Consider the following 17026-nt stretch of genomic DNA (forward strand, 5'->3'; position numbering starts at 1 on the left):
TCCAGTTTTTGCACAGTTGGTTAGCAGTAAAATGAAATTTAACTCTGCAGTATGCAGTGCTTCTCCTATGCACCAAATCCCCCAGTACGAACCAACTTTGTAATGATGGTAAATAGCTTTTCTGGTCCATTTGCAAACCGCAATAATCCAAGTCCTTTACAGTTGTTTTACAGTGCTCCCGAGTGTTAAATTATCAGATTTGTAATTATACATTACTGGACTATTAACCTTATTGAAAAATACAGTTTTGTGTTAATGAGCCATGCTCGTTCTTGTTAAGAAAAATCATCGTGATGGATGAATTTCCTTACGTGACAGAGTGTGCTGCTGCAGTTGCACGTGGTGGGTGGTTGCCTACGCTCACATTTAATCTCCCTCAGAGACAGGACACGTGGATGGTGTACACTTTGCAGTGGAAACACAAGAACTGATAAACCTTCCCACCTAAGAACATAAGACATCTTTAGATACCATTTGTGTGCCCTCATAAATTGTTAACCTACGGTTTTGAGTAAATCCACACATCTCGTGTTCACGCCAACAGTTCTGAACCTGTGTTGGTTTCTGCTTGGAGTATGGAAGGGAGGTCTGTGGCTTGCAGAAAGAGATCCATAAGCAAAGTCCTGTGAACACATTTCTCATAAAGACTTCTCACAAAGCAACTGGAAAGTAACATGTTTGACACATCAAGGCTTTGACCTCGGCTGAAAACGATGACAAACTAATCAAATTTACAAGGCACTGCTAGGGTGCTGAACTTCACTGAATGCAGTTAACATTTCATTGCAAAGATGCTCTAGTGAGTCTCAGAAGTGGAGAATTCCACTAATATCACAGAATCCCAGACTGGTTTGTGTTGGAAGAGATGATAAAGCTCATCCAGTTCCAACCCCTACCATGGGCAGGGACACCTTCCACTGGAGCAGCTTGCTCCAAGCCCCTGTGTCCAACCTGGCCTTGAACACTGCCAGGGATGGGGCAGCCACAGCTTCTCTGGGCACCCTGTGCCAGCGCCTCAGCACCCTCACAGGGAAGAGCTTCCGCCTAAGAGCTCATCTCAGTCTTCCCTCTGGGAGGTTAAAGCCATTCCCCTTGTCCTGTCCCTATAGCCCCTTGTCCAAAGCCCTTCTCCAGGTTTCCTGCAGCCCCTTAAGGCACTGGAGCTGCTCTGTCTCGCTGGAGCCTTCTCCATATCTTGCTGTTTATATAGTATCTATTTTTAAGTGTTCTGTTCCTTTTTTTCTACCCCAAACCTGTCAACAACTGTTGTGAATAAAGACTGAGAAACAATCGATCTTTTAAGTTTTTATCCATAAAATTAAGGCTGAAGTCTTCATTACATAGCAACTGCCATTACATTAATTCCATGAAGAATGTTTCTGGAATGGTAATTAAAAATAGCTAATAAAATATAACCAACACCACACCTCCTACCATTAAAAGAAGGTTTCAAAAAGGTTCACCATTTTTGAAAGCAAAGATTACCCCCTGACTTTTGTCTCTGCATTCGCTTTTCTGGAAACAACAGCACTTGGATAGCAGAAGTCTTGGAAGTTTTCAATCTCTGGGTTTTTGTTTTTCCTTTTTAAACTGACTCAAATTCTCTCTGCCAAGCAGTGTACTTCTGGCTTAGATTCTTCACTGATGGCTTGGTGTGGGTGATCACATCCAGGAAATCTGCTGTGGTAATCATGTCTAATTGGATCACGGGTAAGTTACGGTTACCTAAGGAGAAGAGAATTGATTAAATACTGCTATTATTGCCAGAAGACATCCTTTTATGTCCCTGCATGTGTTGGGTTTGCCTGACAAGGTTTTGGTACTGGCTGGACTACAGCGGTAGTACCTCTGGGATAATGTGTTTAAAGAGGGAAAAAAACCCCGTGTAACTGCAGCTCGAGAGGGGAGTGAGAACATGTGAGAGGAACAGCCCTGCAGACACCATGGTTAGTGAAGGAGGAGGTGGGAGCTGCTTTAGGCTCTGAGGAAGAGGCTCTCCTGCAGTCTGTGATGCAGACCGTGGTGAGGCAGGCTGTGCCCCTGCAGCCCACGGAGGTCCATGGTGGAGCAGATGTCCCCCTGCAGCCCATGGAGGGCCCCACAATGGAGCAGGGGAATGCCAAAAGAGGCTGTGACCTCAGGGAGGCCTGCACTGGAGCAGGCTCCTGGCAGGAGCTGTGGCACATGGAGAGAGGAGCCCACACTAGAGTGGGTTTGTTGTCAGGAGCTGTGATCCTGCGGGGGATCCACATTGGAGCCATCTGTTCCTGAAGGATGCACCCATGGAAGGGACCCACGCTGGAGCAGCTCATGAAGAACTGCATCCTGGAGCAAGGACTCCTGTTGAAGTTCCCCTGTGCTGGAGCCGGGGAAGAGTGTGAGGAGCCCTCCCTTGAGGAGGAAGGAGCAGCAGAGACATGTCATGAACTGACCCAACCCTCATTCCCCATCCCCTTGTGCAGCTGGGGGGGAGGAGGTGGAGAAACAGGGAGTAAAGATGAGCTCAGGATGCAGGGAGGGGTGGGGGAAAGATGTTTTTTAAGATTTGGGTTTATTTCTCATTACCCTGTTCTGAATGGTAATAACTCAAGCTCATAACCCCATGTCAACTGTGTTTTGCCTGTGACAGTAAATGGTGAGTGATCTCTCCCTGTCCTTAACTCAACCCAACGAGCCTTTTGTGATGCTTTGTCTCCTCTGTCCAAAGGAGGAGGGCAGTGATGGAACAGCTTTGGTGGGCACAAGGCCTCCAGCCAGACTCAACCCACCCCACTGCCTAATGCAGCACTTCCTATATGAAAACAACAGAATAAACCTAGTGACATGAACTAAAAATTGTATTTGTGCACAGAGCACAGACACTGACAGCTTTAAATAGGTTTCCAGCAAGGTCATCTTAGGTAGATGTTTAGAAATCTAGGGTTTAAAACGTCTCCAAGCAAATGACGGAGCTCCACCTGCTGGGGTTAACGGTAGCATTTCTAGAGTTACAGAGCTACAGCAGCATCTCCCGGAGTGGATTCTCTTCTCAGAGCTGTGGTACCTGGCTTATGATTTTCTAGAGCATCGAAGATTTTCCTCACAGGTCTCATGGCTGCTTCCTTGCACACGAGTTTTATGTCAGAGCCGGAGTACCCATCCGTTTCCTAGGATGGGATCAGAACGATACATTACAGCTTACAGATTTATGAATTGGACAGGAATGGGGCTATGTTTTATATAAATATACATAAAATATCTGTAAATTATATTCTCTTAAATAAACATGTGTGTGTATATATATACACACATCTATATTTTTATGTGTACCCTCCCTTCAACATCACATTGCTTATTCTTGTTTTGAATGCTCACAGTACCTTCCAAGAGCAGGGAAAATACTGGAACAGGCTTCATTGGAATGGGCTGCCCAAAGAAAGGATAAATGCTCCATTCCTGGCAGTGTCCAAGGCCAGGCTGGACAGAGCCTTGGGCAACATGGTCTAGGGTGAGGTGTCCCTGCCCATGGCAGGGGGCTGGAATTGGATGATCTTAAGGTCCTTTCCAACCCAAACCATTCTATGATTTTATACTGGGTATTTTCTTCCTAAAGGGAAATTTGCTGTAGGTTAAATAAAACCCACCTTTCTGTGTCCATTCCTGGCTTTCCTATTAATATAATACCTGTATTTCCTTGTTAACATCTGTGAAACAAAAACTGAGCAGCGTTGTGTCTGTGAACAGGCATGAAGAGGGCCAACTGAGTAAGCTGCAAGGTATTTTCGAAGAATCTAGGATGTGATAAAGGGCTAAATGAAGAAAGCCTGGGTATCAAGTGAATCTCTTCACTGTCTAAATGCTCTTTTCTCCTGCAGCAGTGGAGCTATGGCAAACCTTCCCTACACAATTAACTGTTCATTACCCTGATGAATTGGAAGTGCTCCCAGCCTGGTGAGAAGAGTGATAAAATATACTGCTACGGGAAGTCTCCCTGTATTTAAGGCTGAAAAGCTGGCCCAACTGTGGGGATCAGAATACACCACTTTGCAAGCAGAGCTGTGGGAAACCAATGATTTCCATGGGCAGGAACATGCCTGTGAAACACTAAGTGGTGTGCTGGAGCCTCAAACTGAGCTGAGGTCCCTCCCCCATCTCCGTATGTCACAGATGTGTAATTCCATCAGTGTGGATGATGAGTGTCACTCATGCATATGGCTCCCACCCAGGAAGACCTGAAGCATCATCCCGGCTGCAGTGCTGTCTCACCTGGCCCAGCAAGCTGTAGTCCAGGTCTGTTCTTAGCTCCACTCCTCCACTGTTGCACACAGGGGGCAGCCAGTGCTGGATCATCACCTGCCGTGCCTCTTTGCTTGGGAGGTCAACCAAAATCCTTTTCTCCAGCCGCCGTAGCATGGCAGAATCCAGCTCCCTGCAAACAAAGGAGGAGGAGAATCGTCTCAGTGTGTCTCATTGTGGAGACATGGCTTTGGCAGCAAGCTCCTTGCTGCAGGGACCGACACTTTTCAACCCCACCTGTAACTATGTCTACCTAATTTGGGGGAATAAACAGAAGAAAAGGGTTAATTATCCAGTGTATTCCTCTTCAGTCTGTTAGTGAAGAGATGCTGGCTTGCAACAGGCTGAACAGTAACAAAGAGAAGTTTTAGTTATCTTCCCTGGCTCTGGTACTCCTATGCAAGTAGTCAGTAACAACCTCTCCCCTTCTCTCTCTGCTATTAATTGTCTGTCTGGGGCACTGTCAGGACTAATTAATTGCTTAATAGATATAAAATACAGACTGAAGGTGTTGGATATGAGGGCAGTGTTTATGACAGAATGAAACATTGATCTGAGACTGCTCTTGCAATATAGATTATAACTAATAAGCCAAAAGGAAAATATCTTTATAAAAAGGATGGACAGGCTGGATAAATGTGTCAGTGAGCCAAACCCCACGCTGCTGTTAACATCAACACTGATAAAGGTATTTTACAATAAAAAAAAAGGTAAAATACAAAAGATTGGGACTACTCTTCATTTTTGCTTGCTTGTGATGCACGAAGGAAGCTTGACAGAAAAATGAATGTTTTTCTGTTATTTTCTGAGTGTGTTTCATCACCACCTAGGAACAGTCCTCTGGGCCAGTGTTCAGAGATTCCACCAAGTGTCAGGAGTCCTGGTACGCCTGGCATGCCAACTTCTCTCAGACACACATCCAAACAGTTCATTTTAATCTATTTTTACCCCCAATTATTTTCAGTTGTTTGCATCTAACAGTAACACAACCAAACAACTGAATATAAACTCCTACTCCGGTTCATCCCTTGCCACTTGTGTAATGGGAATGGTCTACGAGTACTCCAGTCATCCATACAATTTTCAACAAGAAATAGCTGTTAGTAAATATTTACTCACAAGTCTCCAGTGCCTTCCAGGAGCTGCTCCAAGCTATTACCCTTCCAAGTGCCGTACCCATCTTTCTTTATTGGCCCCATTCAGTCACAGACTTGTTATTTCCATTTAAAGTACAATTTAGTCCTCACACCTGCTGAGAAACTCATCAAAGGGAAACTAATTCCAATGTGTCTTGTGCAGACAGAAAACCAGGAGCCCCGATCATCACTTCCACCCTTGTTGGCTGAGCAGGAGTAACCAGGGAGGGTTGTGTCTGTAATCTGTGACTGCAGATACACATAAATAAACCTGCCTCCACATACCCCAATTCCCTGGGTGAAACCTTTTTTCCAGCAAGGGCTATATTTAAGCAACGCTTCTTGTATGAAACTCCTCTCTCATTTACAGGGAGCTCACAGCCAGGTCAGGATGGATCTGTAGCACACCTACAGAACTTTATTTCTGTCACCTTTGGTGACTTGTCCTTATTTTTTAATAGCAAATATTTTCTACTGGCATAGCACATGATAAAGAAAACCAAAATGGGCTCCAAAATCTGCACATGGGTGCCTGCATTCCACAGACCTCAGCATGCCCAGCTCTCAGACAAGTGGGAGCAGAAACATTGTCTACTGAGAGGGTGGTGAGGCACTGGAATGGGTTGCCCAGGGAAGTTGTGAATGCTCCATCCCTGGCGGTGTTCAAGGCCAGGTTGGATGAGGCATGGTTTGGCATGGTTTAGTGTGAGGTGTCCCTGCCCGTGGCAGGAGGGTTGGAACTAGATGATCCTAAGGTCCTTTCCAACCCTAACTATTCTATGATTCGATGATTCTATCCCTCTCCCCAGAAAGGACCTCTTGGTTTGGGAAACCCATGTGGGCTGAGCCAAAAGCAATGAAAGCAACAATCAGAAAACCAGATCAATAGGAAGTCAGAGGACAACAGGAATTCTCTCAAAACCTCAGAAGTAAATGCCATAGTTTGTTAACCAATGACTGTTGGTATACTGATATTATTATTGATGTTTTTTAGGATGTTTAAGATGCCAGTCAGCATTCAGTGCAACATGTCTCACACAAGGTCCCACTCAGAACAAAGAAGCATGTTATTCTCCACTCTCCTTAAAAATGTATTTTTCAGCTCAACTTTTCAAAATTGCTTTACTTGTCTGAAAATAATTACTCTTTGGCTGACCAACCCCTTGGCTTATTTATCCATATTATCATCCTGTGCATAAACAGGGTAAAATTGCAACCTGTCTAGGTAACAGAGCAACTTCCGTGTAACAGTGGGCTTGGTGAGGATGCCCATGAAACTGTGATCTTGGGAGACACCCCAGGACTGCTCTGAAGCTGCTTGGTGGCTAAAGAGGAAAATAAAGACAGAACATTTTTATCTTAAGTGTTTAGGTTGTTGCTAAATTGTTTTGTTAGGAATCAAATGCAAGGTTAAGGGACACTAACGAGAATACAGTAATAAGCACTAACCCAACCAAAATATTCTCTCAAACAACAGCCAATAGAAGTATTAAGAAATGCTCATGAAAAGACAGCTATAAAAGCAGGTGACTTTATGGAGCTTTCCCAGACTGACATCAGGAGGCATCGTGCTACTTTATCACTCCCAAATTTCATGAAGATAAACAAGACAAACACCTATTTTCATTTCCAGAAAGAAAAAGCGTAACTAATGTATCTTAGGCAGAAATTAAAAGACCTCAAGAACTCCGGAGATGAAACCCAAAATGGTAAAAAATGCTGACTGGTCCATAATTACTCCCTGCTTAGTGCGACCATCACTGCAATGCTCTAGACGAAAACACACCAGCAACAAGGGAACTTCTCATCCTTCCTACTTCCCACCCTCCTGTGCAAATGGCCTGAGCAGAAACCACGTAAGCTGAGGCTCAATCTCACTCCATATCTTAGGGCTCCTCTTAGGGCTTCCCCACACCATCCTCTGCTCTTCTTCCTCACTCTCCTCCACCACACACACCGTGCACTTCTGAGAGTGAAGGAATGGGTTTGTTATGGTATTATCATAGAATCATAGACTGGTTTGGGTTGGAAGGGACCCTCAAGATCATCCAGTTCCAACCTATCTGATTTGGGTTTCACAGCCCACCTCTCCTTCTACCCATCTTGGCCATGTGCTCATAGCTCCAATGCGACTAGGCTCAGACAAAAGCAAAGAGTCTATCAGCCTGCTCCAAAGCTTCACCCACCATGAAGGGGAAGGAGAAGAAAGCAGCACTCCATGGAAGCTGAATTAAATGCACTAATACCTTAGGAAACATTCACTGTGTGGTTAAGGATCACTTTATTTCTTTGCTAATGAGGCCTTTATTTTATTTAATTACATTGAACCATTTCAACAAGTAATTTGTCAATAGAAAGTGCCTTGCTGATGAGTAGCAGGAAGTGGGACTGGGCAGCAAGCACTGGCTGAAGGGGAAGATCAATAGCTGTAGCTTAAAGACAGAATAAAGAGCTTTGTTTAGGCTTCTTTTCATTCATCTAAAAGCAGCTTGGCACTAATTTTTTCCATGATCAATAAATATCCAAGTTAAACAAATCTCTTGAAATCCAGCTTAATACCAAATGTTTGTAAGCACACAGGGCTGTGCTGTGAAGCCACAATCTCAGACTGTGGTACTAGGGATTCTGAAACTTTGTTATGAAACATCCCTATGCAGCTGAAGTCTGTGTGTTACAGCAGGACTGAAGGTCACCTAACATACATAAAAATAATCTGTAAGCATATAGTTGAGATCTTAAAAGGGTTTCAAACCATGCTGACCTCTCTGGGAGCAGATACTCCCAAATTCCTCAAGGCTTAAGCTTCAAGGACAAATGTAAGATGCTCATGGCTTCCATTAGCTTTCCATCCCCTAAACACCTTTCTAAGCATACACACAGCCACATCTTGAAGCATGTTCTCTGCAGTAGGGACATTTATGCCAGACAGCCTAGTTGTTACACTCAGAGGTTAGGTCTGCTTAAGAGAGGGCAAAACCCAACCTACCCACAAGCAACACTGTGAAAGTCCAAAACGAAATTCTAAGCTCTCAGGTATAGAACTGCCAAAAGCCAGACCTGGCTTCTCACAGTGTCTCAGCTGTCACCCTTGTACCAACCGGATTGATTTCTGTGGGAGCAGAAATCTTGTCATTTTGGATCTTTCTTATAAAAAAAACCTGTGTCATTTTTGATGTTTCAAAGAAGCAGTTTTGCAGAATTTAGCACTTCAGAATTGAAAAAGGATCCAAAATCAGATGTGTAAACCACTCCGAACTGTATTCTACAATTTCTGCATGACTTTCCAGAAAGAATTTATTGGTTGCAGAAGGCAGACACATGGTAACAAGTCAAACACAGGAATATCTTTCCTTAGAAGCAAAAAGAGGTCAGCTCCATGCTTTCATTAACACATCTCCAAGATCCCTACATCCAGCACCAGCCACACACTGACCTTCAGACCCTTTGCTCTCTCTGAACTCTTCTTCAGTGGGTTTCAAATACCCAATTTCTCCTTTCAAACCGATGTGTAGGAATAGAAAGACATGAATCCTCTAAAGACATCTGATCCTTTTTAATACTGCCATGCTGCAGCATTACATGTGAAGCTTTGGTACTCACAGGATAATTTCAGAGACAACAGAAAGGTGCAATGCACTGCTCAGAGCTTCTCTTTTTAAAGGGTAGTGATACTATAATAACATCAACATTTATAGTGTAAAAAAACCCCGACTGAGTTATTAATGTATTAATTCTCTTTCAAACTTAAACAGCTACTATGTGTGTGAACAGTTGTTTTTCAGCATTTTGTTACACAACTGAAACATAATTGAGTCACATTCTGCTCAGTTCCTTTCATGCAGATACTGTAACACAAAATGGGGTGGATTTTGTACTGATTTAAATTCATGAGTTTGTCCAAGACATAAATCCCCCAAACCAACACACAGACTCTGCTATTACTGCTATAAAAGCCAGTGACAGGTTTGTATTCATGCTGTTGGGTCAGGGTAGGAACCACCCTAACTTGTACATCCAATTTCTACATAAATTATAGGTGCCCATATAGTTGTTCTCCAAGTTAAAGGGCCTGCAAGCCCTGTGCAGGCCATAGAAAGTGGCAGACGAAAGCCTCTGGTTATGTTGCCACTTTGGCACTTGAATTTCAGCAAGTGGCTGTCAGAAGCACCGTTCTTTGGCTGTATGGGAAAATAAGATTTTATATAAGGAAGGAAAATGTAGAGGGAAAGACAGGCTTGTAGAAGGAGGTAGACTGGCTGTCTTCCCACGACAGACAGAAACTCCAACCTTTACATCAGAGAAGAACTGTCTAATTCTCAACTGAGTTCTCAGGTATTTATTTCAATTTGTCTAATTTTAATGAGGGATACTGATGGGTTAACACACTGCCTGCATTTATGCAGCAACTGTGTCTCTGTGCCTAAAAGAAGACCATTTCCCTTTGGCTTTCTTACATTCAGAAGAGAGAAATAATTAAAATTATCCTCCTGGTACCTAGATGAGGCTCCTGCTTTGATTCACAGCACCACAGAACGGTTTCATGGACTGGTAGCCCAGGGAAAGCTGGAATCTCGGGGCAGGCAGAAATCCAGACTAGTTTAGACTAGAAAACTAACTTCAAAACCAAGCCGTCATCAATGTGCTTCAATTCTCTGTACAGCTGTTGGCTTCTACTCTGGAAAATGATCAGTGAGCTACAAATCAGATTGTTAAAACTAGCTGTGCTTAACCAACAGCCATTGTTATTCCCATGCACTAACTGCAACCACTGGGGGTTGGACTAGAGGATGGGGGTTGGACTAGATCATCTCCAGAGAACCCTTCCAACCCTAACAATTCTGTAATTTGATGATGTTTTGTATGAAAGAGTTTACAATAGTTCAAATGAATAGAATCATAGAATCATAGAATAGTTAGGGTTGGAAAGGACCTCAAGATCATCTAGTTCCAACCCCCCTGCCATGGGCAGGGACACCCCACACTAAACCATGGCACCCAAAGCCTCATCCAACCTGGCCTTGAACACCGTCAAGGATGGAGCATTCACAGCCTCCCTGGGCAACCCATTCCAGTGCCTCACCACCCTCTCAGTAAAGAATTTATTCCTTATATTCAATCTAAACTTCCCCTGTTTAAGTTTTAACCCGCTACCCCTTGTCCTGTCACTACAGTCCCTGATGAACAGTCCATCCCCAGCATCCTTGTAGGCCCCCTTCAGATACTGGAAGGCTGCTCTGAGGTCTCCACGCAGCCTTCTCTTCTCCAGGCTGAACAGCACAAACTTTCTCAGCCTATCTTCATACGGGAGGTGCTCCAGTCCCCTGATCATCCTCGTGGCCCTCCTCTGGACTTGTTCCAGCAGTTCCATGGCCTTTTTATGTTGAGGACACCAGAACTGCACACAATACTCCAAGTGAGGTCTCACGAGAGCAGAGTAGAGGGGCAGGATCACCTCCTTTGACCTGATGGTCACACTCCTTTGATGCAGCCCAGGATACGGTTGGCTTTCTCGGCTGCGAGCGCACACTGAAGCCGGCTCATGTTCATTTTCTCATCGACCAACACCCCCAAGCGTGTCAAGGTCCCTCTGGATAGCATCCCTTCCCTCTGGCGTATCAACTGAACCACACAGCTTGGTGTCATCGGCAAACTTGCTGAGGGCGCACTCAATCCCACTGTCCATGTCACCGACAAAGATGTTGAACAAGACCGGTCCCAACACCGATCCCTGAGGGACACCACTCGTTACTGTCTCCAGCCGGACATCGAGACATTGACCACAACTCTTTGCTTGCTGCCATCCAGCCAGTTCTTTATCCACCGAGTGGTCCACCCATCAAATTGATGTCTCTCCAATTTAGAGACAAGGATGTCATATGGGACAGTGTCGAACGCTTTGCACAAGTCCAGATAGATGACGTCAACTGCTCTGCCCCTGTCCATCAGTTCCGTAGCCCCATCATAGAAGGCCACCAAATTGGTCAGGCAGGATTTCCCCTTAGTTGAAGCCATGCTGGCTGTCACCAACCACCTCCTTGTTTTTCATGTGCCTTAGCATGCCTTCCAGGAGAATCTGCTCCAAGAGTTTGCCAGGCACAGAGGTGAGACTGACTGGTCTGTAATTCCCCGGGTCATCCATTTTCCCCTTCTTGAAAATGGGGGTTATATTTCCCTTTTTCCAGTTGTCGGGAACTTCACCTGACTGCCATGATTTTTCAAATATGATGGCCAGTGGCTTAGCAAATGATCAAGCCAGATAAACATGCTGGCTGTGGCAGTGGCCATGGCCCATGAGCTGGCCATTTTCTGCTGTCTGTTGGATTCCCCTGAGCATCCACAGTTGTTAACACTACAAATATTACCTCCCCACCTGATCCCCTCCTGTCTGTCTTGCCCTCAATACATGGCCTGCCCATTTTGAGTACAATGTGATGAACTGCCATAGTCCCAATCTTAAAACTTCTATTCTTTTATTCTAAATGATGTTAAAGAAACTGGACCATTTTGTCCTTCAACTTTTCAAAGTCACATTTCACACAAATAGAATCCAACATTCCTACTTATGGAGTATTCTTCTAAGCACTAGATGTTTTAAGCACCTTACAGTTCCAGGCTGAAACCCTTCTTAGCTTAAACATAGTAAATAACTTGCCTATAAAGTCAAATACTCCATTTTAAATATTAGCAGCTGGTAAGACCAGCATATGTTGACTTTATTATGGATTATTCTCATGTGACACAAATAGAAAGAATTGTAGAGTTTAAAAGTAAAAGCTCCAAATTAATCTTTAAATGCTTTAACCAAATATCAAGGCTTTTTCTGTAGAAGTCTAAATAAAATCTTTATCTGTGCTTAGAAGCTCATGCAAATGTATTCAAAATGTACTCTCTGGATCTCTTACCATGGCAGATTGGAAGCTGCTAAAACAAATACAAGATCATCAGATCGGGCCAAGCCATCCATCTGCACCAGTAATTCTGTTTTCATCCGCCGACTTCCTTCATGTTCACCACTACCAAGATTCAGAGAAATATTATTTGCTCAGTGCATTAAAGTAATCATCTTTATTTATACAGTGTCATTCACAGCAACTGAGCCCTTGTCACAGTTTTGCCCCACTTCAAAACATGATTAAGCTCCATTAGCTAACATCTAAGCATTAAAAATCAAGCTTTCTAATGATTACTTAAATGGACTCTCTTCAGTGCATTAAAGTGAGGAGAATTCACTAGAATCCACGGAAAATATTTATTTTTTTATTCATATAAATCTCTACACAACACTGACGTTTACTAGAAAACAGCTAAAGTTTTGTTGATCTATCTAAGAGAACTTTTTTAATGTGATAGTTGCTATTAAATAACTAACACAGGGCAAGCATAGGGCAACTACTGGCATTTTTCTGTGAGTTAATGCTAGGTGGCCATAAGAAGATTTTGAATTCAGTAGTTTGCAAAATGTTTTATCAAAAGCAAATAGAAAAATACGCCATATTTAAATTAATTTAAAAATGGGGCACAGACCACACAGAAAGGATCCTTCCTCAAAAATAGAAGGGGAACTTAAGCAAAGTGATAAGAACTCTGGCCCTGATTCAGGTAACCAATTTTGCAGGAAACCAGTTTGAACTCTCGGTCCCAGATGTGGAGTTCTTGGAAATTTCGGGATCAAACGCAGAGAAAACATCAGAGTCTTACATGGTAAAAGCTACAACTCAGGTTTAATGGCTTACTTCTGCAAAAGCATAGACACATTAGTGCCAAGTCAGTATTTAATAAGGATGTGTAAAAACAACTATATAATCTTAGATAAAAATCCTTACTAAAATATATAATCCAGTGATGTTCAAAAGTATTTATGAAGGGAAAATCTGGCCCATAATTAATAGCAATTAACTGACAATTATTACAAGTTGTATCTTTACAATATGGCATATTGTATTTATAAATCTTTGTGAGTACACAAATTACAATACATGAAATCCACTGTAATGGGCTTCTAATGGATGTAGCAGTATTTTTATATTTCTCCTGCTTCTTCCCCATCCCAAAGCTTTTCAATCTGTTTTTAACAATAAACAGTCTATGCCCTGGATGACAATAATGACATCCTCCCACTCCTGCATTTGGAAGTCACAACACCACCACCTAAATTTGTCCCATTAATGAAAATGTCATTCCACTGTGTACACCTGTCTTACCCTGTTACACCTAAGCCTGTCCAGTGTCACAACATCAGCTGCTTCTTACTCGCCTCAGACAAGTCATCTGTTGTTTCCCCCACACACTTCCACTTCAAATCCCTCATTTTAAAACACAGCACCACTGATTATACACTCTTGCACTTCCCTTGTTCTACCAGTCTCGCTGGACCCATAGTCCCTTGCTAATCTCACACAACCTGCCCTTCACACTTGCGTTTCTACTGATCTCATCTATTGTGAATGGAACAACCACTACATCTCGCTCTTTAAATCCCCACAGCATATGCAATACTTCCATGAAGCAGCACTTTCAGAGCTGATTGATAGGCATTCTGACAGTAACACACTGTGAGGCTCTGACAGCTGACAACAGAACGAAAGAAAAATTGCTTAATAAAAAGCAAGAAAATTAACCATTAGCACTCTAAGTAATTATAATGTCAATAAAGTCTAAAAGACATGCCTTTTAGGGACACAGTCATGATCCTGTTGGAAGTCTATAGAGTAGCCTTAGGCTCTAGTTTAGCTAAGATTTATCTCTAACAGGTACACTCTGTGATTAAACATTGGTCAGCACCTGAACACACACACAGAGTATTAAAAAGATGCAGTAAAACGGGGAAAAATATTCTCCTAAAGCCATAGTAAGTAGTCTCATCAGTTACCCAGAAGCAGTGCCTCTTTGACTCATAACTGACTCCAGCTCATCCAAGAAAATTGTGGAAGGAGCATGGTACCGGGCAAGCTCAAATAATACCTGTTTAGAGAGAAGAGTAAAGGTGAAAGAGAAGATAAACTTACACAAAAAGGCATTAAGGGCCACTGGACAGAAGATAAATTTAACAGCACCCATTTTCTAAACTCCTAGGACAAAAAGGGGTATCTGCTGGGAAAAAGCTCTGGGTAGGCTGAGGGTCCCTGAGTCCTCCAGATTCTCAAAGGTTTGTAAAGGAAGTACAAAGAACACAGCCCTATAATCCTGTCTCTATATGTATATAGAGATAATAGATGAGCTCGTGGGACCTCACTTGGAGTATTGTGTACAGTTCTGGTGTCCTCAACATAAAAAGGACATGGAACTGTTGGAACAAGTCCAGAGGAGGCCATGAGGGTGATCTGGAGCACCTCCTGTATGGAGACAGGCTGAGAAAGTTGGGGCTGCTCAGCCTGGAGAAGAGAAGGCTGCGTGGAGACCTCATAGCAGCTTTCCAGTATCTGAAGGGGGGCCTATAAGGATGCTGGGGATGGACTCTTGTCCTGGTTTAGCAGTAGCAGTCATTTTTTCTACTGGTGCAGTGCTGTGTTTTTGACTTTCCGCCTGGGAACAGGGCTGATAACACCGATGTTTAGACTGACCAAGGACTTTGAGAGTCTCATGCTCTGCCAGGGAGGAGGAGAAGCTGGGAGGAAGCAGGGACAGGACGCCTGACCCAAACTAGCCAAAGAGGTATTCCATACCACAGCACGTCATGCCCAGGAGGTAGAACTGAGAGTGGCCCGGAAGGGCTGGATCATGGCAGGGTGGGGGTGAGGTACCGGTTGGTGAGCGGTTGTATTCTCTTCCTTGTTATTTCCTTTATCATTATTACTATTAGTGGTAGCAGTAGTGATTTGTGTTATACCTTAGTTATTAAACTGTTCTTATCTCAACCCATGGGAGCTGCATTCTTTTGATTCTCCTCCCCGTCCCTCCAGGAGCGGAGGGAAGAAAGGTGGGGGGGGAAGTGGACTTCGTGGTTCTGATTTACGGCCTGGGCTTAAACCACGACAGTTCTTTTTGGCACCCAACGTGGGGCAGGAAGGGTTGAGATAACGACAGATCTGACCGAGGCATAATGCTGATGTATTGGCTCTCAAAGTTGTTCTTTTTGATATCACAGTTTCTGTATGCTGTAGCTTACTTAGAGCTGGTATTTGCTGTGTTAGTGTTTATCAAAGTGTGGGCCTTGGGCTAAGGTTCTTGTTTCATTGTATTTTATGGTAATGGCTTGCGATACGGGGGGGCTCTGGCAGCAGGGCGGGATGGACATGGCCGTGGACTTGTACCTGGCCGTCCCGCTGCTCTTCACCGTCCTGGCCCTCGTCCTCGCGTCCGTCTTTGTGAGGCTGCAGGGAGCTGAGGGGGAGCGGCCCCGGGAGCTGGCGGCGGCCGAAGCGGCCCGGGAGAGCGGCCCCGGGGACCAAGCGGCGGCGGGAGCGGGGCCGGAGGCCGGAAAGGAGGCGGCTGCCAATGAGGGGAAGGAGGCAGCTGCCGAGCAGCGGGAGGAGGCGGCGGAGAAGCCGAGCGCCGCGGCCGAGCCCAGCCCCGCGGCGGCCGAGAGCATCCCCCAGCAGCCGTCCGCCGAGCCCCGTGAGTCTGAGCCGCAGGAGGATGCAGGAGACCCCGCAGCACTTTCCAGCAAGGCAGAGGAGGAAGATCTGGACTCAGAAAAAGCGAAGCTGGTGGTGAGAGAGCCAGCAAGCATAGCAGCATCATTTGAGAGTTCTGAAGGTTTTGAATGGCCTTTGGGTACCCTTGGAACCTGCCTGCTGATTGTGATGGGGATCACCATGTTGGCACACACACAGAGTGTGTTCTACCCACGAACATTTTGTCTGATCCCGAGAGTTAAGCAGAGTCAGGTTTGGGTCTTGCCTGGGGTTAGACGACGATACAGGGGGACCGAGAGGTTTTCCCCAAGGATGCACAGCCATGAGTGTCACGGTGTGTGGGACAGTATGGGCGAGTATCTAATCCACTGGGCCCCTCCAGTGCTTTGGAAGCGTCGGAGATGGAAGGCAGCTGTGTGGAGTCCCCGACGACAAGTTGCAGAGACTGCTGCAGGGGAGGGTGAATTATTTTGAGCCTGATGGGCCCATGGCACTTCAGGCCATCAGGGCAGAGATGCAACATAGAGATGGACTCATGATCGAAGGGTGGACTTTGCAATGGGCCTCTCCTACTCTGAAAGACTGTTACAAGAGATGGAGCCCACCATCATGGACCGAATGGACTCAGTGCTTTATAGGGATTGGTCTGTGCATGACGATAAGAGTGCACTGAGATGAGAGTGAGGGTATATTGAAAATGTGGGATCTGAGCATGACGTGAACGGTATGGAATAAGGGGTGCATACTGTCCTGGTTTAGCAGTAGCAGTCATTTTTTCTACTGGTGCAGTGCTGTGTTTTTGACTTTCCGCCTGGGAACAGGGCTGATAACACCGATGTTTAGACTGACCAAGGACTTTGAGAGTCTCATGCTCTGCCAGGGAGGAGGAGAAGCTGGGAGGAAGCAGGGACAGGACGCCTGACCCAAACTAGCCAAAGAGGTATTCCATACCACAGCACGTCATGCCCAGGAGGTAGAACTGAGAGTGGCCCGGAAGGGCTGGATCATGGCAGGGTGGGGGTGAGGTACCAGTTGGTGAGC

General features: G+C 44.8%; 1 protein-coding gene across 1 annotated transcript in view; it reads right to left on the reverse strand.

Annotated features, from left to right (window-relative positions):
* Positions 1-1585: 1585 nt before the first annotated feature.
* KATNAL2 (katanin catalytic subunit A1 like 2) overlaps positions 1586-17026 on the reverse strand; it is a gene marked incomplete at both ends in the record, with an annotated part of 34343 nt that continues 18902 nt past the window's right edge. The window contains 5 exons of the mRNA XM_080637210.1: positions 1586-1725; positions 3044-3146; positions 4246-4408; positions 12314-12424; positions 14281-14372. Of these exons, the coding sequence (XP_080493336.1) occupies positions 1586-1725; positions 3044-3146; positions 4246-4408; positions 12314-12424; positions 14281-14372 (609 nt within the window). The remainder of the gene's footprint in view (positions 1726-3043; positions 3147-4245; positions 4409-12313; positions 12425-14280; positions 14373-17026) is intronic.

The sequence above is a fragment of the Psittacula echo genome (assembly GCF_963264785.1).
Source record: "Psittacula echo genome assembly, chromosome: Z".
NCBI lineage: Eukaryota > Metazoa > Chordata > Aves > Psittaciformes > Psittacidae > Psittacula > Psittacula echo.